Source organism: Microtus oregoni, unplaced genomic scaffold, assembly GCF_018167655.1.
Source record: "Microtus oregoni isolate MIOR12 unplaced genomic scaffold, Mior012 000003F_ref0000135, whole genome shotgun sequence".
Classification (NCBI taxonomy): Eukaryota; Metazoa; Chordata; class Mammalia; order Rodentia; family Cricetidae; genus Microtus; species Microtus oregoni.
Window position 1 is genome coordinate 26667501 of NW_024543062.1, and position 24255 is coordinate 26691755.

The window sequence follows — 24255 nt, forward strand, 5'->3', positions numbered from 1 at the left end:
TAAAAGACGGGGGGGGGGGGGGGTTCCCACATGCCGAACACGGAAACCTGGATACAATGTTTCTGTGACTTCCGCACACAGAGTGCTGGCCCACCGTGCATGGAGCCCCAGCTCTGACCCCTGCACCGAGAGAATAGCCATGGGACACGGAAGTGGTGTTTTCAGGGCGCGGCTGCTTTCTACAGAATGCAGTCCTGTTGAGAGATCTCAGCAACACCAAAGGCTCAACCCTGGGGTGCTGGGGTGCATGGGCAGTGCTAACGGCTACAGGTGTCCACGAAGGACAGAATGCGGGGAGACTTGTGTGATGCACCTCTCTCAGTGATGCCGGTACTCAGGAGAAACCTGGGAAGGTTGGGATCAGGGATCAGTACCTGTGACTCAAGACCATTGGATGACCCAGGACAGGAAGGTTTTCTTTTTCCTAGTTTAAAGAAATATATTTTTAAATTTTTTTTTCTGTGGCCGGGCGGTGGTGGCGCACACCTTTAATCCCAGCACTTCAACAGGTGGATATCTGAGAATTTGAGGCTAGCCTGGTCTAGAAGAGCTAGCTCCAGAAAAGGCTCCAAACCCTGTCTCGGAGCGCGGTGTTTCACCTGCATGTGTAACAGTCAAACTAGGAGCTGGCAGGATAGGAGGCAGGGCCTGCATGGAGACAGGTCTCTTTGCTGCACAGGGACAGTCCAATCCAAGGTTTCACCCATGAATAAGTAAAAGCCTTCGCTTTTCCAAACACACCTCCAAACCCCATCTCTGAATGGTTCATTGGAGACCAAGCCTTCAGCACACCAAACCTGGAAACAGGACAGAGGCTTAAGTCTGGCTCTCCTCAGATATTCTGTGTCAGAGACTTGGGTGGAATCCATGATCTGTATTCTCTCAGGCTGGAGGGGAGAACTGTTAGCCTAGAAGAGGGTTATCTGACCAGGCATGGGTGTCCAGGCCCATGATTGGGGGACACCCCTATACACTGGGGGATACTTAGTTGTATCTCTGTGTTCTACTTGAAGATGCCAGGAGCATCCCTCGATCCCAAGTCCCGATAACCTAGATATCAGATCTCCCCTGGAAGACACAATCGCTCCTAGCTGGGACGACTGAGCTGGATGAAGTAGGTCCCACTGGACAGTTTTCATTCCTGTCCTCACCAGTGCAGCCATCTGAATTGGAATGTGGAGCTAGGAAGAGGGAGGACGCCCAGCCTCTGCACTTCTGGGCTGACACCATGGCCCCGCACCTCATTATTTAAAAATAGTCACAGCATTTAAACTTTCTAACAAAATTTTCCTGTGAGGAGAGACTAAACACGGAAAATCTCAGCCCCGGGGACTCGTGGTAATGTTCCTCCAAGAGCCTGGCTGCTCCAAGTGGGAATTTGGGTGGAAAGCTTTGTTCTTCATAAGTGCTAAGTTTGCTGCAGAGTGTCTCCTCTCCCTGGGGACCCGGGTGACAGGTCGCTGGGGCCCAGCTGCATTAACCTTGAGACTCTGCTTTCCATTGCTGGCATGTTGGCTCTTAGCCCTGTGGTTTGCTTTTCCAGGTGACCTGAGTGTCAGGAGACATGTGGGTCTGGGAATAGGGACATCATATCACCGTTTGGATGGCGCTGGTTCCAGTTTGCCTCCATCACTAGCCTGGAGGGGAGCTACTAGGGAAGTCATCCAGGCTCCTGGCCATGCTTCAGTTTCTGCACATGTGAAACAGGCACCGTAGGGCTGGGATGGAGCTCAGTGGCACAGTGCTGGCCTAGCACTAGTACTGTAAAACCAAACCTAACTAAATACAAAACATACATAAAAAATCCCAGCATTGTGATAAATTTATTTGATTTGATTACAGTGTTGAGAGTTGAACCCAGGGTTTCATGCATCCTAGGAAAGAATTCTACCTCCCAGGTATACATTTAGACAGCAACATGTATGTGTGTGTGTGTGTGGTGTGTGCATATATACATGTGTGTGACGGTCAGAGATCAACTTTGGATATTATTTCTCACACCTGTCCCCCAGTTTTTTGAGATAAGGTCCCTAGATGGTCTGGAACTTGCCAGGAAGATTGTATTCTTTCTGTCTCTACCTCCCCCAGGTCGAGATACAAGTGTGTACCGTTGTGTCCATTTTGCTTCCTGTGGGTTCTAGAGCTCTGGCTTGGGTTCTCAGGTTTATTTACATGGCAGGCACTTTTCCTGAAGCTTCTCCCAACCCCGCTTCTCTTATATTGTTTTAAAGAATGCACAGCATCTATTATTTGTTCCACTACAGTGGCTGAGATTTGTATTTATTGTGTGTGTGTATGTGCACGTGTGTGCGTGTGTGTTTGTAAGCGGGTGCTCCCATGAGTGGAGGTCAGAGGACAACTTTTGGGAGTCACTTCTTTGCTTCGACCACACGGGACTTGGGGATTGACTTTAGGCTGTGAGAGTTGGCTGCAGGCACCTTTCCACGCTGAGCTGAGTTGCCTCACCGGCCTCCGCTTACCCATTTCTAAAGTTGCATTAAATGCATTCTCATTGTTATGCAGCTGCCACCACCATCCACCAATCCAACACTTAGCATCTGGGTCAGACATCAGATCCCAGGACTAATCAGGGCAGCTGTGGCTTTTTCCATGGAGGGAACCTCCATTTGCTTCTTCTTGTACAACATTAATTCATTTATGAACTTGCTCTCGAGGTTCTTTGGTAAAAGGCAAAGAAGGCAGGAAGTTCGTGCCCCCATGGTAGCTGCTGGTAGGATTAAGATGGGGTAGAAACGACCCTAATGGGAGGAGCATATTTTAGCTGCTGTGCACACATAGTGTGTTTAAGTGGGGTATGGTGCTGCTCACTAGGGAAATGGAGGCAGGACGACCTGGAGGTCATTGTCAGCCTCACTGCAGCATCAAAACTTCTGGGCTAGCCTGATCTACATGAGACCCTTTCTCAAAATGAAGCAAAGGAACCCAGTCTGTTTATGGAGTTGGATGTGGTGGAGCACACTCCAGAGTAAGAAAGACAGAGAGAATTAGACCTACAACTTGAAGGATGAGCAGGAGGTCAAAGGTGGTGACCTCAGTTACTCCCAGGGTCTCCCTCAGTATGTCTAACAGGTCCTGATCTGGGGACATCAGTTTGAGAAGCCTCAGTGTAAGTAAAGGATGACAGGAGAAGAGCTTAAGACAGAAGTGCTTTTCCTTGCTTCCTCACCAGCCTCACCAGAAAGGGGAAAAGAAGGCTTGTGTCCATACTATCTAATGTGACAGCCATTGCTGCATACAGCTCACTACAACTATATTAATTCATATTAAACACAACTTTAAATTCAGCTTCTTGGCCATACACCTTAACACTATTCCAAGTATTCCGTAGCCACGTGTGGCTGCTCTGTTGGACATCGTGGATATAGAACATAGCCACCATTCTAGAATGTTCTAGTAGGTCCATGCTGGCTTAGGTGATTGGCTCAGCCAGGTCCCATTAGCTGACTTGAGACCAAGCCAGATGGGATCCTGGGGTCCTGAGCTCCTCATAGATGTGACTTTCCTCGTTGCAGGGTCTCACATGGCCTGTGTTGACATCACGGGAGGCTCCTGCCCCAGACCAGGCCCTCACATGCATGGTCCCTGTGGCTAAAATTTCAAGTACAGAATCCAGGATGGGTTTCTTGCCAAGCAATGCCAAAACCCAGATAGAAGCCACCTGTGGATGTTCCTGCCTTCTCCATTCATATAGATAACATTGAAGGTTTGGAACTTGGTATCACTCTTGAATGTAGAGGTTTTTGTTTTTGTTGGTTTTTTTTTTTAACCTTCTACTTAACAGGGAAAAACATATCTGTGAGAAGCTATGTGGATCATTTGAACCTCACAACTCCTCACCCCGGAGCCTAGAGCCGAGAGCAGGACTCTTCATTCTGACTTTAGTCTTTCCTCACCTGGGAATTTAAAGGGTGTGGTTGGGGCAGGCAAATAGGCACAGTGGGGTCAGGGTACGTGCTGCAGACCCTGATGGGCTGAGTCAGATTCTGGATCCCACATAGAGCAAGGACAGACTGGCTCCCGAGATCCCACATAGTGCAAGGACAGACTGGCTCTCATGATCTCACATACTGCAAGGACAGACTGGCTCCTGAGATCCCACATAGTGCAAGGACAGACTGGCTCCCGAGATCCCACATACTGCAAGGACAGACTGGCTCCCGAGATCCCACATACTGCAAGGACAGACTGGCTATCATGGGTTGTCCTCTGACTTCCACATAACTTTGTTGCATGCACCACCCCAATAAATAATATCAAATAATTCACTGTTCCTTTGTTGGACCATTGTCTGCCTAACGGAAACATTCCCAACTGTATTTTTTTTTTGTATCTGAAATATTTAACTTGTGTGTGAAATTTGTTAAGTGGAAGTTGGGGTTCCAATCTGAATCTTAGCTAATTAAACACTATCAAACAGTTTAAACAGTATTATACATTTGATATACGGAGATTTTAAGCACCTTAGTTGTTGGTGAACAAGCCTTCTCAGCTATATACATAACTATATACATAACGACAGCTTCAGCCTGTGAGACGGCTTGTCATGTAAGGGCGGTTGCTGCCAGGCGTGGTGACCTGAGTTTGATCCCTGGGACCCACATGGTGAAGGGAGAGAAGTGACTCTCACAGCGGTCCTCTGACCCCATCTGAGTGCTGACACACATCATTAAAAAACCAAGCAATAACATCGTGAGCTAGCCACATGACTCTGTGGCTCCTGACATGCTCAAGACCTGTGCTCATTCCCGAACACTAGGAAATTTAAATATATATATATAAATATATATATATATATAAATATATATAAATATATATAAATATATATATATATGGAAAACTTCATAAATATGCTGAGCTCTCTGGCGAGGTTGTACAGAGTTGAGTGTCGGCTGAAACTGCTGTCTAAACCAGCTGCTCACTTCAGACCATAGCTGGAGGGGGTGTATTAACCTTGCTACACTCCGTCGGGTTGGAAGAATATGAAATAATCACCTCAAATATACAAACTATTTAATTCAGACATGACTCTGATGGGTTTAATGATCCTTAATGTGTATAATGTGTCCCAGGTCTTGACCGAGTCTAAAGATATCATTTTAATGAGGATCATGGTTCATCTCATCCAATTAAAGTTAGACCCTGATGAAGTTTTGAAGTTATTTGAGGGTGTTGAGCCCTCTGATTGTCTCAGCTGATCAGTGATCAGAGATTTCAGCAAGGATGTGATCTGGAATTTTTTTTTCTCTTCCAGACAGGGTTTCTCTGGTAGCCCTGGCTGCCCAGGAGTTCACTTTGTAGACCAGGATGGCCTCAAATTTACAGAGATCCTCCTGCTTCTGCCTTCCAAGTGCTGGGATTATAGACATGCACCACCACCTCCTGGCTGGATTTTTTAAAAAAAATGTTGTATTTATTTATTTTTTATGTGTATGTGTGTGTGTGCCTGTGTGAGTTTATGCACACCACATGCTTGCAGGTGCCCATAGAGGCCAGAAGAGGGCGTCAGATACCCCTGAAACTGGAGTTCAGGCAGTATTGAACTACCCAGTGTGGGTGGTGTTAACTGCTGAGCCATTTCTCTATCCCTAGAATTTTATTTTATTTTTTGGTCATGGGAGCTAAGTTATAGGTTTATTTACTATGCTGATTCTTTATGTGACTTAATTTTAATTTCGCTGCCATAGTCATGAATAGTGTGATTGTCTTGAGCAGTGTCTAAATGGAACATGTGTCTTGGGTCTGCTGTGAAGCTGTTTAGCCATTGCCTTGATGTGGCTTCTGGTACATACAGTTTGTTCTAGATCATTCTGGCCTTTACCAGGTTTTTTTTTTTTTTTTTTTTTTCTGGAGACAGGATTCCATTGTGTAACCCAGGCTAACCTTAAACTCATGGTCCTCCTGCCTCAGCCTCTTAGAAGTTAGTACGTCTGTGTACCCCCATACCTGACTGTCTCCCTTCCCTGTGGTTCAGGCAGTGGGCGGTAAGACTGCAGACTGCTCAGGACATACCTTCCCCAGATGTTTCTAACTGTCACTTGGCTCTGGCTTCCAGAGTCACAGGCGAGGGAATCAGAATGTCTGCCCAGCTCTCGCCTCCTGTCCTTCAGAATAGCACCTGCTCACAGGTCCTTTTCATGTTTTGTGACCATTGATTTTTCTCACTTGCCTGGTTCAGAGTGGAGGCACAAAGGATGGGCCCCACCCCACCAGAGTGCATTCCCAAGGGAGCTACAGTGTGTGCCTGGTGGGAGGTCATTTAGACTAACCAAACTGAAATTGCGTTCAACTTAGGTATGATTTAGGATGGGGCGTTTTTTAGAAGTTGAATGTATTAGTCTGGCATTTCCCCTGAAGCCAGTTCTGGGCACTTATTTTGGGTGCCTCCCTGTTCTAGAAAAGTTGGAAATGATTGCAAGGGAGACAGAGATTAAGTTTTTATCCTCCTCAACCCTGTGCTTTCTGGGGCTACTGACTCTGGGTGCCTCTTCCCCACCTCCCCAAACCTCAGCCATCCAGTCCCTCACTGCTGCAGTGACAATGAATTGAGGACCCCCAGGGTCTCCCAGGACAGTGAAGTCAAACTCAGTGTGGTTGAGCTTCTTGCCTCTCTATCTGGAGACCTTGTTTAGATGGAAAGAGGAGCCCCCAGTCCCAGGAGTCCTGGGGCTTGGAGTGGAGCCGAGCAGGGGCTTAATGCTTGTGTTTTTAACAAGATCCCCAGGCAATCCCCTAGCAAGCAGAATCTAACAACTTTGAATTCAGGAAATAGTTGATGAATTAGTAGCATTATTATCAACAGACTAGTAGATACAGCAAGTATATAAAAATCAACAAATGAGGGCTGGGCGGTGGGGGTCCACGCCTTTAATCCCAGCACTCGGGAGGCAAAAGCAGGCCGATCTTTGTGAGTTCGAGGCCAGCCTGGTCTACAAGAGCTAGTTCCAGGACAGGCTCCAAAGGTACAGAGAAACCCTGTCTCGAAAAAAACAAACAAACAAACAAAAAAATCAACAAATGTCAATTTTGCTACAGATACAATATGGGTATGGTTATACTTCAAATTATTTATGAATATTCATATCTGCACGACTATATTATATTATAAACATAGTATAACTATACTACAGCAGCATATTATTATAACATACACGTTAGTAGTATAACAATGCTGAAGCTGGGGATGTAGCACAATGATAGAGCCCTTGCCATGCGTGAAGCCTGAGTTCCATCTCTAACACAGCAGAGACGCAGGGTACGGTGGTGCCCGTCTTTATGCTGAAGCAAGCATCAGGAAGTGGAGGCAGGAGTCCAAAGTACAGCGTCTGCATTGTGAGGATGAGGTCAGCCTGAGCCACAGGAGACCTGTCTTAGAAGCCGTGAGATTCTAATAATGCTCCCGGAGGAATTCCTGGGGGCTAAGGGATCTACTCGGCTGCTTACTGGAACCTTTGGCTGTTTGTAAAATTCCTTACCAGAAAGAGTAAAGGAAGGGTCAAAGGTCGGACTGCAGAGACGGCTCTGTGGTTAAGAGGTCACACTGCCTCTGCTCAGTTCCCAGCATCCATACTTAACTGTTGCCTCTACCTCCAACTCCAGGAGATCCAGCGGCCTCCCAAGATGCCTTGGGCATCTGCACTCACAAGCGCAAGTGCACGCGCACGCACGCACATGCGCGCGCACACACACACTTAAAAAGAATTTTAAAAATAAACCAGTTATCTTGAACCCAAAGCAGTGGGCAGTGGAATCCATATCCTTTGACCCCTTGACTGCTCTGAACCCCTGGGGTCCTCTCTTCCTTGGGTCCAGGCGGGGCAGAAGACACAGGTCCTTTCCCAGTAGGGAGCGTGCCTCTGGATGCAATATGGTCAGTTGTTTGAAACCTTTCCAGTCAGACAGTTTTCTTCCCTGTCAGCTGGCCCCTCCTGCAGGGCTGTTATGACAATGGTCGCCCTGGCAACCGCGGGACGGCCTTAGGCCTCTAGTTGCTGCTCCGGCTATTACCCTGGTGGGGTTTGACAGTCAGTTCTACAGCTTTGACTGCATAACCAGGGAACCCGTCCTGCCCAATCTGTACCTTGGGAAAGGGCTTAGGGGTCTGGTGACCATTTCCAGTGATGCTCGTTTATCAAAAGACCAAAATAAATAAGTAAATAAATAAAAGGACAGACCACTGGCTGTTTCCTAGGCAGGCTCCAGGCAGAGCCCCTGCTCAGAGCTGACAGGATGATGGGTGTGAGGTGGTGGGGAGGCGTAACCATGGAAACCAATAAACAGCATCATTTGTGATAAAGAGCGTTACCCAGGATGTGGGGTGTGTGTGGAACTGGGTGTGCCTTGTTTGGAAGAGAGAACTCGGCAGGGTGGGAGGGCCATATTGGTGCTGGCAGGAGGGGACAGGAGCCCGGTCAGAGTCTGTGGGTTCAGGGCTGTTCGAGTGGAGGCTGCGGGAATGGAGTGCTCAGGGCAGAACTGAGGGCATGCTGGCTGTGTCCTTCCGAGGACCCACGTGTGCCATGCGGTGCGATATGACCCCAGCGGGCTGGCAGGTTCACGCAGGCCTAGAGGATCAGGTGCACACCCCTCCTCCACATACCCTGCCTTCCTCTGCGTTTCCCTGACCCATCTATTAGAAGTGCCCAGGGGTGATGGCTCTAGGCAGCAGCAAACCAAACCCCTGTGTGTTTTCTACTGGTCTCTGCAGTTTGTCTGAGTTTAGATTTGGAGTGAACCGCTTCCTGTTTCCCATTAGGGCTTTGAGACACGATTATTTTTAGAGCTGTCACATGTCTTGACTTTTAATTTTTTTGTTTATGCCGCTAAATTTACCATCATACTAATATGGAATACAGTAATAAGGCACGGGGATGCTTGGATGGAGTCTGGGCCTGTAGACAATTTCCATTCGCTGTGTGAGGTGCTGGGCTGCCATCTGGTGTACAGATGGAGAATTGCACCCTAAGATCCCTGCACCCTGAGCCACAGTTGGAAGGGCACTTGTGACCCCGGCAGTACTCGAATCACCCTTGTCATAATATGCTTTTTGTTTTTGTTTCTGAGGGTTTCTCTGATGCCTTGGCTGTCCAGGAACTCGTTCTGTAGACTAGGCTGGCCTCATTCTCACAAAGATTGGCCCGCTTCTGCTTCCCAGAGAGCTGGGATTAAAGGCGTGCATTACCACCGCCTGACCCTTGCCGTAATTCTAAGGTAGATACTTTGAACTGCTTTGCTTACTTTAGCTCTGCTTAGACCTGAATTGAGGGTGACCTAAAAGTCAACTATGGCACCTGGTGGGATGAGGCCACTGGGTAGGGTGAAGCCACCAAAGGCTCTCCTTACACTGTGTCTACTTCAGTGGAGGAACTAGGAGAGGCCCTGAAAGGAAACTTTAGATGGCCTGAGTTCGGATCCTGGACCTGCCACTTCTTTGTGTGACTTTGGGATGGGTAGTGCAGCACCCAGGACTCCATTTCCCCATCTGTAATACGATTCCAATAACGTGACTCCTGGGTCATCATGCTAACACATTTAGAAGACGCATATCGGGACCCATTTTAAAAAACTAACTTAGCACTCGGGAGGCAGAGGCAGGCGGATCTTTATGAGTTCGAGGCCAGCCTGGACTACAAGAGCTAGTTCCAGGACAGTCTCCAAAGCTACAGAGAAACCCTGTCTCAAAGAAAACAAAACAAAACAAAAACAAAACCCCCAAAAAACCTAACTTAGTGATGTTGGAAGAATTAATTATTATCACAGTGATTTTTGGTTTGTTCTGGGGCTCGAACCTAGGGCCTTAGCCACGCTGGCCATGTGCTGTCACCAAGCTATACTTCTAATGTGAAAGGACTTGAAATTAGGAGTCAAAATTTTCCCCAAGAGTACATCCCTGCTTTGCACACCTTTTCTGGTAAAGGTCCAGCATTTTTAATGCTGAGATTCTGTGGGCAACACTTTTGTAAAATACAATAAAAATGACTCACTAGAAAATGAAATGGACAAAGAATGTAAGACTGGCTCAGAAAACAATTCAACTCCTCAGATTCTGAATGACTCTTGCCAAATAGCCATGAGCCTCTAAAGGCTCGGGCTCTCCCGAAGGGGCGTGGCTTACCCGACAGGGCGTGGCTTACCCGACAGGGCGTGGCTCACATCTACACAGACTCCCTCAGTCTGGGTGTGGTATAAGCTTTGTGCTTAACTCTGAGAGGAGGGAGAGGCCTCGCTTCCTAGCAGTCCGCCACTACCATTCTGTGATTATGGATCCTTGCTGTGTAAGAAGCTGGCCCATCAACTTTGCATATCAGGTGTCCAGGCTGACACGTGCGCGCGGGGGGGGGGGGGGGGGGGGGCGGGGGGGGGCTTCCACCTCAATTAACCTAATCTAGAAATCATGATAATTCTGAAACCTGCCAATTTGACGATCAGGGTAGAGTATCACAGGTTCAATTAATTAGACCTGGATTCAAAACCTGAGTGAAATTTGATGGCTTTGAGTCGTTGATGACCTTGGGCCAGTGACTTAACCTTTTTTTGGCTTGTGGGAGGATAATCAGAATCCAAAGTTGTCACAAGGACTAAATGATTAATTTAAAAAATACATTCTCAGGACCGTAACTGATAGCCATGCTGTGACCTTAGTCTTGGGGATGCAAGATTTCTTGGCAAATTAACTGCCATTAAAATGGCTTTACTGGGGCTGGAGAGATTGTTATGGTTTAAGTAAAATGCTGCAGGTCTCTGAGTGGCTACAGCAGGGAGCATGTCCCGAGACCACGGGGTCCCCAATGTGGCTACAAGCAGCAGGCAACAGGTCTCATGAACAGCCAGTCCCAGGCAGAGATGGCACAGTTCTCTGAGTGGCTGCAGTGGGCCACAAGTCCCAGGCAGGGATTCGTGTGGTGGGTAAGAGACCTTGATGGAGCAGCTATCCAACAAGGAGAGACAGACAGATGGGCATGCCACGAAACCACGCTGCAGGTCTCCAAAGGCGGCGGGCAAGAGACAGAGACATGGATAGGCGTGCCATGCAGAGTGAGGTTAGATATTTATTTAGTGGGTTATGGAGGGGAAAGGGAGAAGGGGGAAGAGCAGAGAGAGAGAGAGAGAGAGAGAGAGAGAGAGAGAGGAAGAGGAAGAGAGGCAGAGAGAGAAACAGAGGAGAAGGGGAGAAGTGAGAGAAGGGAGAGACAGAAGCTGCCTCTTCAAGAGAGAGATTGAAAAGAAGGACATTCAGGCTGGAAGGTGAAAATCAGCTTGCCTCAGCAATGGGGGAGGGAGTGGCTATGGCTTGTCTCTATTTATTTATTTATTTATTTATTTATTTATTTATTATGTATACAATATTCCATCTGTGTGTATGCCTGCAGGCCAGAAGAGGGCACCAGACCCCATTACAGATGGTTGTGAGACACCATGTGGTTGCTGGGAATCGAACTCAGGACCTTTGGAAGAGCAGACAATGCTCTTAACCACTGAGCCATCTCTCCAGCCCTGTGGCTTGTCTCTTAAAGGGACAGAGTAGACCATTACAGAGATGGCTCAGCAATTAAGGGTACACACTGCTCTTGCAGAGGACCCAGGTTCAGTTCTATGCTTCTACACAGCAGATCACAACTGTCTGGAACTCCAGCTCCAGGGAATCTTATGCCCTCTTCTGGCCACTTCAGGGTCCTATATGTATGTGGTGCACACAAATCCATGCAGGCAACCACACACATATAAATAAAATAAAGAAAAAAAAATGGCACTATAAAGCCAGACATTACTACACATATTTGTAATTCCTGCAATAGGGAGACTGAGGCAGGAGAACCAATAGTTAAGTCCAGTTTGGGATTAGCAGTAAGACTTTATCTGAACACACACACACATAAGTTTACACCTCCCCCCCCACATGCATAAAATCTCAGAGTCTGAGAGCCTCTTTGTGCTGTTTGTTGTCTAGGTTCTTTTCCATGTGATTAGGAAAATCACAGATTTGAGAAGGCCTCCTTTATTCTAAAATCAATGAGAACAAGTATGGGATGATAGGCGTGTCCACTTCTTTTTGTTATAGCTGTATGTGTGTGTGGTATGTATGGTGTATGTGTCTGACATGTTGGCACATGTGGTTGGGGCAGCACATGCTTGTATGTGCACAGGCATTTGGCAGCCAGAGAATGCCATTGAGTGACTTCCTCCTCCCTTCGCTTTACCGAGGCAAAGTCTTCCAAACCCAGAGCTCAGCCATCCAGCTAGTCCAGCTTGCCCTGGGGAGTCTTCTGTCTTTGGCTCCTGAGAACTGGGGTTGTAGACAGGCACCATACCCACCCAGCTTTGACATGAGTCCTGGGGAATCCCAGGATCAAAACTCTAGTTCTGATCCTTGTACATTGAGTGTGACACACAACACAGCACAATGCAACAAAACACAACGCAACACAACACAATGCAACACAACACAACACGATACAATGCAACAACAAAAACGGCCTCAGCTTGTGTGAGAACTCGTATGTGGTGTGTCAGCAGGGAGGCAGGGAACCTGGATGCTGGGATCATGTGTGGGGTTACTAACACAGTGACGGGCTTGCCAAGGGGGCTGCCCTCTGAGTTCTGCCTCACCCTCTCTATTCCCATTCACACCGCACTGCACAGCACAGACATTCCAGGTGGTTACGTTCCCAAGCCAGACTTAACAGCAGGGGATGCACATCACTAGGAGGAGGAAACTGAGAACAAACAACTCAGAGCAAGAATATCTACAAGGAGCACCCATCAGCGCTCTACAGAGAGACCTGCACACACTCCACACACCTCTGCAGGCCTGCTCTGTCCATCACGCAGGTTTTCATGGTATGAGGATGGAACCCAGACCCTCACACAGGCTACACATGTGCTCCTCTACCGACTCACACTTCAAGCTCCTCTTTAACTTCTTGTTTAAATTACATATTTTTACTATTTTATGTTTGTGGGTGTTTTGCCTGTGCACCATGCATGTGCAGTGCCTGGAGGGACCAGAAGGGGACAATGTGAGCCCTCATATGTGTGCTGGGAATTGAACTCAGGTCCTCTACAAGAGCAGACAGAGTTCTTAACCACTGAGCCATCTCTCAAGAGCAGAGTTCTTAAACACTGAACCACCTCTCCAGTCCCCAACTTACACTGTTTTAAAATTTTTTTTTGAGTCAGAGTCTCATTAAGTTGCCCAAGCTGGCCTTGAACTCACTTTAAAAAAGACATACTTTTATTAGTATTAATTATATGTAGATGTGTGTCTGTCTGTATGTATGTTAATTAATTAACCCGAATTTATTGTTTATTGTGAATTTTATGTTAAATGCACAATATCTAAAAGACACTCTGCTGGGTAGTGGTGGTCTCTGCCTTTGATCCCAGCACCTGGAAGGCAGAGGTAGACAGAGCTCTGTGAGTTTGAGGCTAGCCTGGTCTACATTAGTAAGTTCTAGGACAGGATAGGGTATGTAGAGAGACCCTGTCTTGATAACCCCCTCCCAACCGTCCTCCCCAACCCCCTCACCCCCCACCAAGTGCTCAGTTTAATATATTAGTGGCTCACTTCAGTTCCCCCTTAAGTATTAGCGATGCATTTTAGACTCACAGAACACTGCAACCTAGCTTTCCCTAGTTTAGCCGATCGACGGACTGATTGGTTTTTACGGTGCCAGCAGTCAGCCCAAAGACCTTTCTTTCACATGCTGGGCAGTATAACCAGCACCCTCTGACCCATCTGTGGTTTTGTTTCTTTGAAACAAGGGATCTCACTATATATCCCAGGCTGGTTTCAAATGCCTGGCGTCTAACAATCCTCCTGCCTCAGCCTCCTGAGTGGAAGGAACGAGAGCAGTCCACCGCTACCCTCGGGCCCGGTTTAGTAAATTTCTCCTCGACCAATACGATTGTGTGTCACAGAAAACATTTTATATTGTTTTAGTTTTTAAATTTCAACCAAATTCATTTATATGAAGCAAAACAAAACACAAATCTGTTCTCGAGTTGAGCGAGCCACACCGATGTCCTCTTTGTCACCTTCCCTCTGGACATTTGATGTGGACTGATTGCTTACACTGGCTGCAGTGGTGCCTCTCTTCTCTGCTTCTGAAAGTCTAGAATTAACGTTAGACTTTGAGAACACACCTACAAGTCAAAGATTAAAGGCAAAAACAAGCACCTATTGCTCAGAGCCACACCCTGCCCCGCCCTGCCTTGCATGTAGCACCTTTAAGGGGCAATACAGCTGGTGAAATCTTGCTCAAACACTTGCGGTCTTGCAGTAAAACTTAGTGAGAATCTTACCCATGTGGTGGTTCCTCTTGAAAGCTGCTTGGCTCCTCACCAACCCTGGCCCTGCACTACTCTGGGAAAGCTTAGCAAGATTGGGAAACCTAGCTGGTGTCTCCAAATGATGGCAGTCGCTCAGTCAGTCTGGCTTGGTGTCTCCAGCCATCACTGTTGGGGTTTGTGGTGATTTGAATATAATTGGCTTCCATAAGCTCCTAGGGAGTGGTAGGTGTGGCCTTGTTGGAAGTGTGTCACTGCGGAGGCGGGCTTTGAGGTTTCATATAGGCTCAAGCCACACTCAGTGTCTCAGTCCAATTCCTGTCGCCTGTGCAGGATGTAGGACTCTCAGCTACCTCTCCAGCACCTTGTCCTTGCCTGTATGCCACCATGTCCCACCATATGATAATGGATTAAATCTCTGAACTGTTAGACACCCAAATAAATTTTTTTGTAAGAGTTGCTGTAGTCATGGTATCTCTTCACAGCATTAGAAACCTCAACTAAGAAAAAGTTTGAATTGTGACTTCCTTTAGGTCATATATGCAAGTCCAAGCCCTAGTCATTTAATTTATTTATTGTGTGTGTGTGTGTGTGTGTGTGTGCGTGTGCACATGCATACATGGCATGCAACATGTGGAGGTCAGAGAGCAACCCAAGGGAGTCAGTTCTCTCCTTCCACTGTATGGGTCCACTGGCGGTTGAGTTCAGGTCATCAGGCTCGGTGGCAAGCACCTTTGTTTGCTGGGCTACCTTGCTGGCTCTCATTTTTAAAACATCTCTTATAGAGCTTTATTTAATTATTGAAAAGATCCAAACACTGTGTTTGAAGAAACAGACCTACATCTTGTTGTTTGGTTGGGTACCCTCCTGAGAAACTCAGTCTTACTCTCTCATCTGCTTCCTCTGCTTGGCATTATGTGGTTGCACCCCACTTTCCTTCTTTTCTCTCCCCCTCCCTACTTCCTAATAGGCGTTCTGTACCCCAATAATAGGCTTCTCCACTGATACAGTAAGCCAGATCAAGTTGAATTAAAAAGTAAAAGACCAGGTTTAGTCTGAGCAAAGTAACTCCTGGGTGACTCCTGCAGCCCCCAGAGATTGAGGAGGGAGAAGGCACAGAAAAAAAAAATCACATGATCAAACTAAAGGAGCTTAAATACCCTCTGGGCACAGGGTGATGCCGCCTCTGCCATGAGCTGGGTTTGTGCCCAGTCATGATGCTTTAGGAGGGGACTGGGCAGCTGGCAGCTTCAGTCAGGGGTGTGGAAGTTGACTTTTTGGTGGTTTTTCTGAGAGGGTGGGGTTTGGAGAGGCAGGAATGGGGCTTTCGAGGGGTGAGCTGTTCCAGCAAAACACTTCTCTCTCTTTCCTTCTAGATGATGCTTTATTTTTGTTTATGAGTATTTGTCTGTGTGTATGCATGTGCACCAGAAAAACGTGTCAAATCCCCTGGAACTGAAGTTACAGATGGTGGTGAGCTGCCATGCGGGTGCTGGACACCAAACCCAGGTTCTCCAAAAGAGCAATATCCCCTCTTAAGTGCTAAGCCATTGTTCCGGTCCCCTGTATTGCCTTTCTTTGGTTAGTGTTGCTCATTTGTACAGAACTAGCCACGAACAAAACAAAGCACTGTTCCTTTCGCATGTCCTGGCATCTGCCCAGGAACGTGGGCCAGGTCTCCTTTTAAAAAGCATTGGAAAGCTCACGGAGACTTGTGTGTGACTTGCCAATCCAACAACAGAATGTAAATGTCCTTTCTCCCCACTCTTTCCTACCTCCATTCTCCTCATCCCCAGAGGGTCAAGGATCCTTCCAGAAAGAGGCTGTGTGTTTACAAAGAAATACATGGACACATTTGGCCCGGGAGTGAGAGATTCTATTTGTCAGTACATCTCCAAAGCCACTGTCTGCTCAGCAGAGCACAGCTTGTCATTTTATCTGGCAGCAGTGTGAACAGGGCTTCTGGATGTTATTTGATGGGGTGTGAACAGGGCTTCTGGATGTTATTTGATGGGGTGTGAACAGGGCTTCTGGATGTTATTTGATGGGGTGTGAACAGGGCGTCTAGGACCTTCTCAGCCTACAGCCTCTTCTCACCAGAGAGATGGTTATATAACGGGGTCTATGCAGGTGTAACTACGCTAATATTACCAATGGTAAACCATAGTGAAGCTTATTTCAGAGTGATTACATATATAGAGAGATGATATCACCATGTGTTAAATAGGAGAGAAGCAATTGTATGAATGAGATGGGTGTGCTTATTTATTTTTATGTAAACAACTAAAACTTGACAATATTTGACACTGCAGTGTGCGGGACGTCTGACCATTTCTTAACGCCCATTGATGGTTTGATCTTAGAATTATCAGTGCCGAGGGCGCTGCTTTGCTTAAGAACAGAGTGCAACATGGTGGAAATGTGCTGAGCCACACCTCAGGAATCATTGGAAATTTGGTCCTAGTCCTAAGACAGAATTTATTTCATGATTTTAAAAAATAAAACCCAAGTCAGCTTTTTTTTTTAATTTTTGTTTTTATCTAGCCTTCTAACACAATGTGGGCCACACCTACAACAGTTTTAACAACTGTAGCCTTCTAACACAATGTGGGCCACACCTACAACAGTTTGATACTTACACATTGAGAGGAATGAGAGGGAAACACTGCGAGTCTCTGTTTTCTGCAATGGAGCCTTGATGTGTCTCTGAGAGCAGAACACCGCTGCTGTTCCCGACCCACAGTGGTCTCGGTGGGAGCCGAGGTGCTGCCGCAGGGGTCACTGCTATTGGGTGGTGTGACAGTGCTTGGAGGACAGTGCAGTTGTGTGTTCGGAACCAACAGTGACGTCACCAGAGGTGACAAGCATGAGCATTGCCGAGAGCACCTCAGAGTCTTATGTGTTTGATTGATCTGGAGTTAGTTTTTGGTTATTGCACATTCAGAGATCTTTGCTGTCCCCAAACTTCCCGGACCCTGCATTTAGTTACGTATGGACTCGCAGCTTAAGGAGCTGGGGTGTAGAGTTTCTTTTGTGGATGCTGCATGCGTAAATTGTGAGTTTCTGATAGGTGGATTCTCAGGGTGTTGACAACCCTTTGCTCTTGTAAGCAGAAGTGTTAAAAAAAAAATCCTTGGACACAGTTACTTTCCCAACATGGTTGCTATAAAATGAGTTTCTAGGCTGGGCGGTGGTGGTGCATGCCTTTAATCCCAAACCTCAGGAGGCAGAGGCAGGCGGATCTCTGGGAGTTTGAGGCCAGCCTGGTCTACAGGAGCTAATTCCAGGAAAGCTAGGGCTATTACACAGAGAAACCCTGTCTTGAAAAACAAAACAAAACAAAACAAAAAAATAAAACCACAAAAAACAAACAAACAAAAAAAGAGTTTCTAGATATGGAATTGTTGGGTCAAGGGTCTATGTGATTATAATGTCGGTGGAGACCACCACAAAGAAGAGGTAACCCCACCACCACCACCACAGCAAAATACCAAGGCCTATTTGTTCTTCCATCTTCACCAACATGGTGAGAATGTAGGAGGCATACAGTTCACTCTGTGTTGCTGGAGCAAGGCGTCAGTAGCTGGGTACTTTATAAAGAAAATAAGTCTATTTGGCTTATGATTCCAGCACCTGGAAGGTCCAGACCGCCTGTTGCTCTGTAACATGGTGGGGGAAGGAGGAGAGCTGGCTGCTTGCTGAGGGGACCATGCACAAGCGGTCTAGCCCCTTAACCAAGTGCTTCCAAGAGAACTACAGTAAACCCATCTAAGGATGGTGCCTCCATGTCTTAGTCAGTCTTGTTCTACTGTAGACCAAGGTGCAAGGTTGGGTCTCACTGGGACAGAAACAGTCCTTGGAGCACAGGATTGTCTGGGTGCGTGATAGCCTGGCTTCTCACGCCTGCTCCCTGTGGCCGAGTCACTGAGCCGTGTCCTTGTCTCTATGTCTCTGCAGAGCAAGCTGGTCAAGTACTTCAGCCGGCAGCTGTCCTGCAAGAAGAAGGTGGCCCTGCAGGAGCGCAATGCCGAACTGGACGGCTTCCCCCAGCTCCGTCACTGGTTCCGGATCGTGGACGTGCGCAAGGAAGTCCTGGAGGTGACCACAGGCTGTCCCAAACCCCTTGGCCCTCACTGGCTGGAGACCACCTTTGCTACTTCCTAGATGGCAGGGCGTGGGATATGCCTAGCACAGACCCAGGCACATAGCAGGCCCTCAGTATGCCAGACGAAGGCTTGCAGGATCTCAGAAGTCTCTGAGTGGGACTGTTGAGGGCAAGGCTCTCAAGCCAGCATTTGTAGTGGGGGTGTGGGGGTGGCCTAGAGTCAGGATTTTATTCAGATCTGCCATGAAATGGAGTCACCCTAAGCCACCATGTTGACCAGTGCTGCCCACTGACTTTTTGCTGTGGTGGGGGTATTTTGTTTGTGTTGTCTGATAGAGCAGCCATGGTAACTACAGCTCCTGGAGCTCTAGGATTAGTGTGGGGGACCAAGGATCCAGATTTTGAATTGTATTTGATGTAAATGACCGGCCATTGCTGCCATTTTGGATTGTAGAGATTCAGGACACCAGCCTTTCCACGTGGGTCATGAGGCGGGAGGGTCGCTCAGTGGGTGAAGCGCCTGCCGTGCAAACACGGGGCCTGAGTCGAGTCCTTAGAACCCACGTGCAAAAGCTGCGTGTGAAGACATGTACTGGTAATGCCAGCACTGCGGAGGCAGAAACAGGTGGATCTCACACACACACACACACACACACACACACACACACCAGCATGCATGGATTTTTTTTTTTTTGATTTTTCGAGACAGGGTTTCTCCGTAGCTTTTGGTTCCTGTCCTGGAACTAGCTCTTGTAGACCAGGCTGGCCTCGAACTCACAGAGATCCGCCTGCCTCTGCCTCCCGAGTGCTGGGATTAAAGGCGTGCGCCACCATCGCCCGGCAGCATGCATGGATTTTTGCACCCCTAGTTTCGCTTCCAGGATGCCCAGAATACCTAGGGCAGTGTATTTCTTACAATATTCTTAGGATGAATGAAAGGCCACATTTTAGTTTTCTTTCCGATTATTGTGATGAAAGCAACTTTTCTTTTTTTGAGGGGAGGACTGATTGATTGGCTCACAATTCCAGGCCACAGCCCATCACTGCTGGGCGTCAGAGTTGAGGCGATCAGTCATGCCCAGTGTCAAGAGCAGAGAGAGAATGAATGCACTCTGGCTAGCACTCACCTTGCTCTCTCCTTTTCCATAGTCTGCAACCTTACGCCTAGGGAGTGGTGCCGCCCGTAGTGGATGGGCCTTCTCACCTTAACTAGCATAACTGGGACAGTCCAATGTAGCCCTGTCCACAGGTCAACTTGATGTAGAAACTCCCTCCTTGAGACTCTCCTCCTAGTGACCCTAGATTGTGTCCGAGTGACAATTTAAACTAAGTATGATGATATAAATGATAGTTTAATTGCACAGCTTGCGGTACTTCTTAAAGGCTCCGGGATTATATAAATATTTGTGTACCTAGCGCCCCTCATGGGGCAGGGAAAGCAAAGTCAGTCTTCTAGATAAGGGCTGAATAGCGGTGGTTTTCAAACCGTGTCCGATGGGCAGCCAGTCTTAGTTTGACTGACAAGATGTGATCTTATCTTATTTTGGCCCAACAACTTAAAACCTGTTTTCCAAAGACTAGAGATCTCTTTTTTAAAAAATATTTATTTATTTATTATGTATACAATATTCTGTCTGTGTGTATGTCTGCAGGCCAGAAGAGGGCACTAGAACCTCATTCCAGATGGTTGTGAGCCACCATGTGGTTGCCGGGAATTGAACTCAGGACCTTTGGAAGAGCAGGCAATGCTCTTAACCACTGAGCCATCTCTCCAGCCCCCAGAGATCTCTTGCTTCAAAGCCACAAGTACTAATTATATAGAGGGTAATCCTTTCCCGACGTGATGAACCGCAGTTAGCAGCCCCTTTGGTTCCTGAGATTCCTCCAGACCACCTCTTTGGGGCTCTTAGTCCACTAGAGAGACATTCTGAGGCAGGGTGAGGAGTGAAGGCTCCCTGCCTGCAGTTCACAGACTTGTCCACCAGGGGCTGCTCTCACGAAGTAAAAGGGATATATGGAGCTAGCTATGAGACATGCCCTGTGTTCAAATGTTGCCTCCACCATGCTCTTGCTGTGTGACTTGGGCTAAAGGTTTAACTTATCTGTGCTTTAGCATCCGGGTCTGCAGGTGGCGGTAACAAATCACGTTTGCTGATGACACAGTGCAATGGTAGAGACCTTGCCTGGCATGTGTGAAAATCGAAGTCCAGCTTCCCCTGTAAAACAAACACGCACAAAAACACACATACATGCACAGATGGACACATACACTCACATACATATCGCACACACATACACACCAGTGTGTACGCATTTATGTACACACATATCACACACACATTCATAATACACATCCACACTTATTCACGCACACCTCTGGACCTCCATTCACACTCAAAGGCACACATGTACACATGCAGATACATCTGTGTGCACACACATACACACATACAGTATATATACACACACACCCTGTGCATATGTGTGCACACACGACACACATACATGTACACACACACCTTCCCTTTCACCTGATCTTTGTGGCATTACAGGAAATCCGTGTTGAGTACTGTAAATACGACCCCACCTGAGATTATGTCACCAGAACATACACAAGCTCTCTCTTTCTCTCTGGCCCAGGCTGCTCTGGCCCTCTTCATTTTGTCATGAATAGATGTGTGTGTGCTCCCTTATGAGCCTACGCATCAGGGTAACACACACAGACACATGTACACACGTGCACACACACAGACACAGACACACGTACACATGCATGCACACACCCCTTCTAAATCATAGGGTTAAAATGTACAGTCGGCTCCCACAGCAAAGAGAGGGCTTTAGCTTGTGCATCTGTGTTTGTTATCACCAACTGTCAACGTCACAAAACTCAAAACGACTGGAAAATCATCTCATTAGGACAGCCCGTGGCCCCATCTGGGAGAGATGTCTGATTGCTAACTGATACAGGAGGGCCCAGCCCACTGTGGGCGGTATCATCCCTAGGCAGACCAGCCTGGGCTGTGTAAAGAGACTGCACATGGTGCTCCTCCAAGTCTGCACCAGGTTCCTGTCATGTCCTGATTGTCTTCAGTGATGAACTATAGCCTGGAAGTGTAAGCCAAGTAAATCTTTCCTCCCAAGTTGCTATTGGTCAGAGTGTTTTATCAGGGCAGCTGGGGTCAATCTAGAATAGCATTGTTCTCTGAATGTTCAGCCTGAAGCCCCAACCCTGCCTCGTCCCGCTGAAGGAGGTTTACCTGCTCCATGTTCCTGCCTAGGTGACTCAGTTTTTAATCCCATCCCTGCCCTGACTTCACAGTCACTGTCTGGGCTCTTCCACTGTAGCCCTTTGTGTGTGTGTGTGTGTGAAAAATGGGATTTATGGATTTTGCTTTATCTGACTCTGTATGTTGTTGCAGTACATAGTCATGGCCAGGAGAGGACAGAAGGAGCCCACTCTATCACCCATGAATCACTGTCCACAGATTTACAAGTCTTATCTAAATAATAGCACACTATGCTCATGTAAAACCCTTCACTACTATCGGGTACTCTGAATGAACTTGAGCTCATTGGTAATGTTGCAGACTTATGTAGGATGTGGTTTAGGGAGGGGGCTGTTTGCAGGGCAGGGCAGGGGCCCCCTGTCCCACACCTTGCGAGCTGGAAATCCTGCTTCTCCCATCCTCAGCTCCCTTGTTCACACAGCTCCTTCCCCCTGGTTCCTACCATTTCTCAGTCTTACCACATAGCCTCACGGTGCTCAGTAATTGTCAAGATTCATTTCCAACCTCAGCCGCCCATGGGACTTGGGCTGCCTTCCTTTTAGGCTCTTAGAGCCCCATATGACTCTTCGAGCCTCCTGTGGGTACATCAGAAAGGAAGCTGAGGGTGGAGGAGGTTTTGTGTTTAACTGGCCTGTGCTGAGTCCACCCTGGATGAACAGAGCAGCCATCTACTCACAGAAGGCTGGAACGGGCTGGACTGCTGGTGTGGACTGTTGCTCATGTACTGAGTGTGCACCTGCACTCAGCACCTCCATTTTATAAGTGACGAGCAAGGCCTAGAGATGTTAAGTTACCCATCCAAGTGCATGGGAGACTAAACCCCAAATCCAACCAAGTGTTAACATAATATACAGTGCCTCTTATTGGGCACCTGCAGAGGGCAGTGTGAGAGGTGCTATGCTGTTTCCCTTTGCAGTTCTCCCGAGTGCCACAAGAGGGTGGTATGGAGATCTGGCCAGGCACTTGGGTTCCAGGTCCAGCTGATTGCCTTTGTCCCCTCCTCTAGGAGATCTCCCCTGACCAGCTGAGCTTGGAGGACCTTCTAGAAATGACAGATGAACAGGTGTGCGAGACGGTGGAGAAGTACGGAGCCAACCGTGAGGAGTGTGCCCGGCTCAACGCCTCCCTGTCCTGTCTTAGGAATGTGCACACATCAGGTAAGCATGAGCAGTCCAGAAGGTCAGGATTATCCCCAGCTGGTCGGCATGGTTCTTTATGCTTCCTGTGCAGGTTGGCAATAAGAGGTTGTACCCTGAAAAGCCACCTCGAGCAGAGATTTGAAAGCAGGCAGGAATTGCCACCCTGCAGAGGATGGCTCACCATAGGTCCTGGGTTATTAGGGTCCTGATGTGGGAACCCTGGGAGATCAGGGTCTCTTCAAACCTCAGATACTGGGAAGTGGCTTTGTGTTCTAAGTAGTAGTTCTGCTCGTTTCTGTGCAAAAACACTGCATTCTTCGTGAGAGAAAGCAGGTTGTAACTGCCCAGGCCCTGACCCCCAGGGACCTGCAGTTTTCACTGTATTTTCTACGGCAATCCTTCCATGCCTACCATTATATTCTCCCATTCTCCCCTTCCTTCCTTCTTCCTCTCTCTCTCTCTCTCTCTCTCTCTCTCTCCAGAGAACTGGTAAGATTATTTAGACATAATATTTTAAAATTCTTTTTCTCCTAAGAAAAATTCTGTGGCTTTGTTTTATTAATAATTTGCAATCTAAATTTGTCATCGTTTTTTTCTGTATCGTTCCAATTAGTCGCTCAAAATTGTGATGCGGGGCTGGGGGTATAGTTCAGTTAGTTGGTAGAGTGTTTACGTTAATGGAGTGTGGTGGTAAAGGATTATAACCCAGGCATTTGGGAGGCAGAAGCCAGAGGACCAGGAGTTCAAGATCATTCTTGGTTACAGAGAGAGTTTGAAGTCAGTGTGGAATACGGAGATTCTGTCTCAAAAGAAAAAGCACGAAAACCCACCGAGTTTATTAGTGGAGTATTAACAGTAGGCTGCTGAAGCTTCCCTACACCTCTGGGCTCTCTGCGAACTGTTGCAAAGACCAGCACTGCCATTCCAGTTCTCACCACAAGGTGGCACTGTCGACCGCAGATCTGGCGCAATCTGGCGGCTGTTAATTCTTACTTTGGTTAGAAAACACACAAACCAGCAATTATGATTTACAGAGTGACTGTTACCTGGCAGTGAACCAGACAGAACCGGTTTCCAGTTCATCTCACAACCATGTTAAGAAAAAGCTAGTTGTGGAGGCATAGGTTTGTGGTTCCAGTGAGGCACACTGGTCAGCCAGCCTGGCCCAGGCAGCCAGCCAGTTGAGTGAGAGACACAGTCTCAAACAATAACAAAACAAACAAAACAAAACAAAAACCTGAGGTAGACGGCGCAACAGGAAAGCTGTGGTCAACACTGGTCTCCACATGAGTGTGCAAACATGTATATGTGTATCCTCCCACCAAATTGCGCCAAATCACTATGGGAACCCAGAAATACCTTTGTGCCTAAGAAACGTGTTTCCTGCTCATCTGTGTTCTAACAGCCCTCCATACAT

General features: G+C 47.5%; 1 protein-coding gene across 2 annotated transcripts in view; it reads left to right on the forward strand.

Moving 5' to 3' along the window:
• The window catches only part of Ksr2 (kinase suppressor of ras 2), a 357526-nt gene that overhangs the window by 60067 nt on the left and 273204 nt on the right, over positions 1-24255 (forward strand). For both annotated transcript variants that reach the window (XM_041648056.1, XM_041648057.1), the window contains exons 2-3: positions 18262-18402; positions 22706-22856. In XM_041648056.1, the coding sequence (XP_041503990.1) occupies positions 18262-18402; positions 22706-22856 (292 nt within the window). The remainder of the gene's footprint in view (positions 1-18261; positions 18403-22705; positions 22857-24255) is intronic.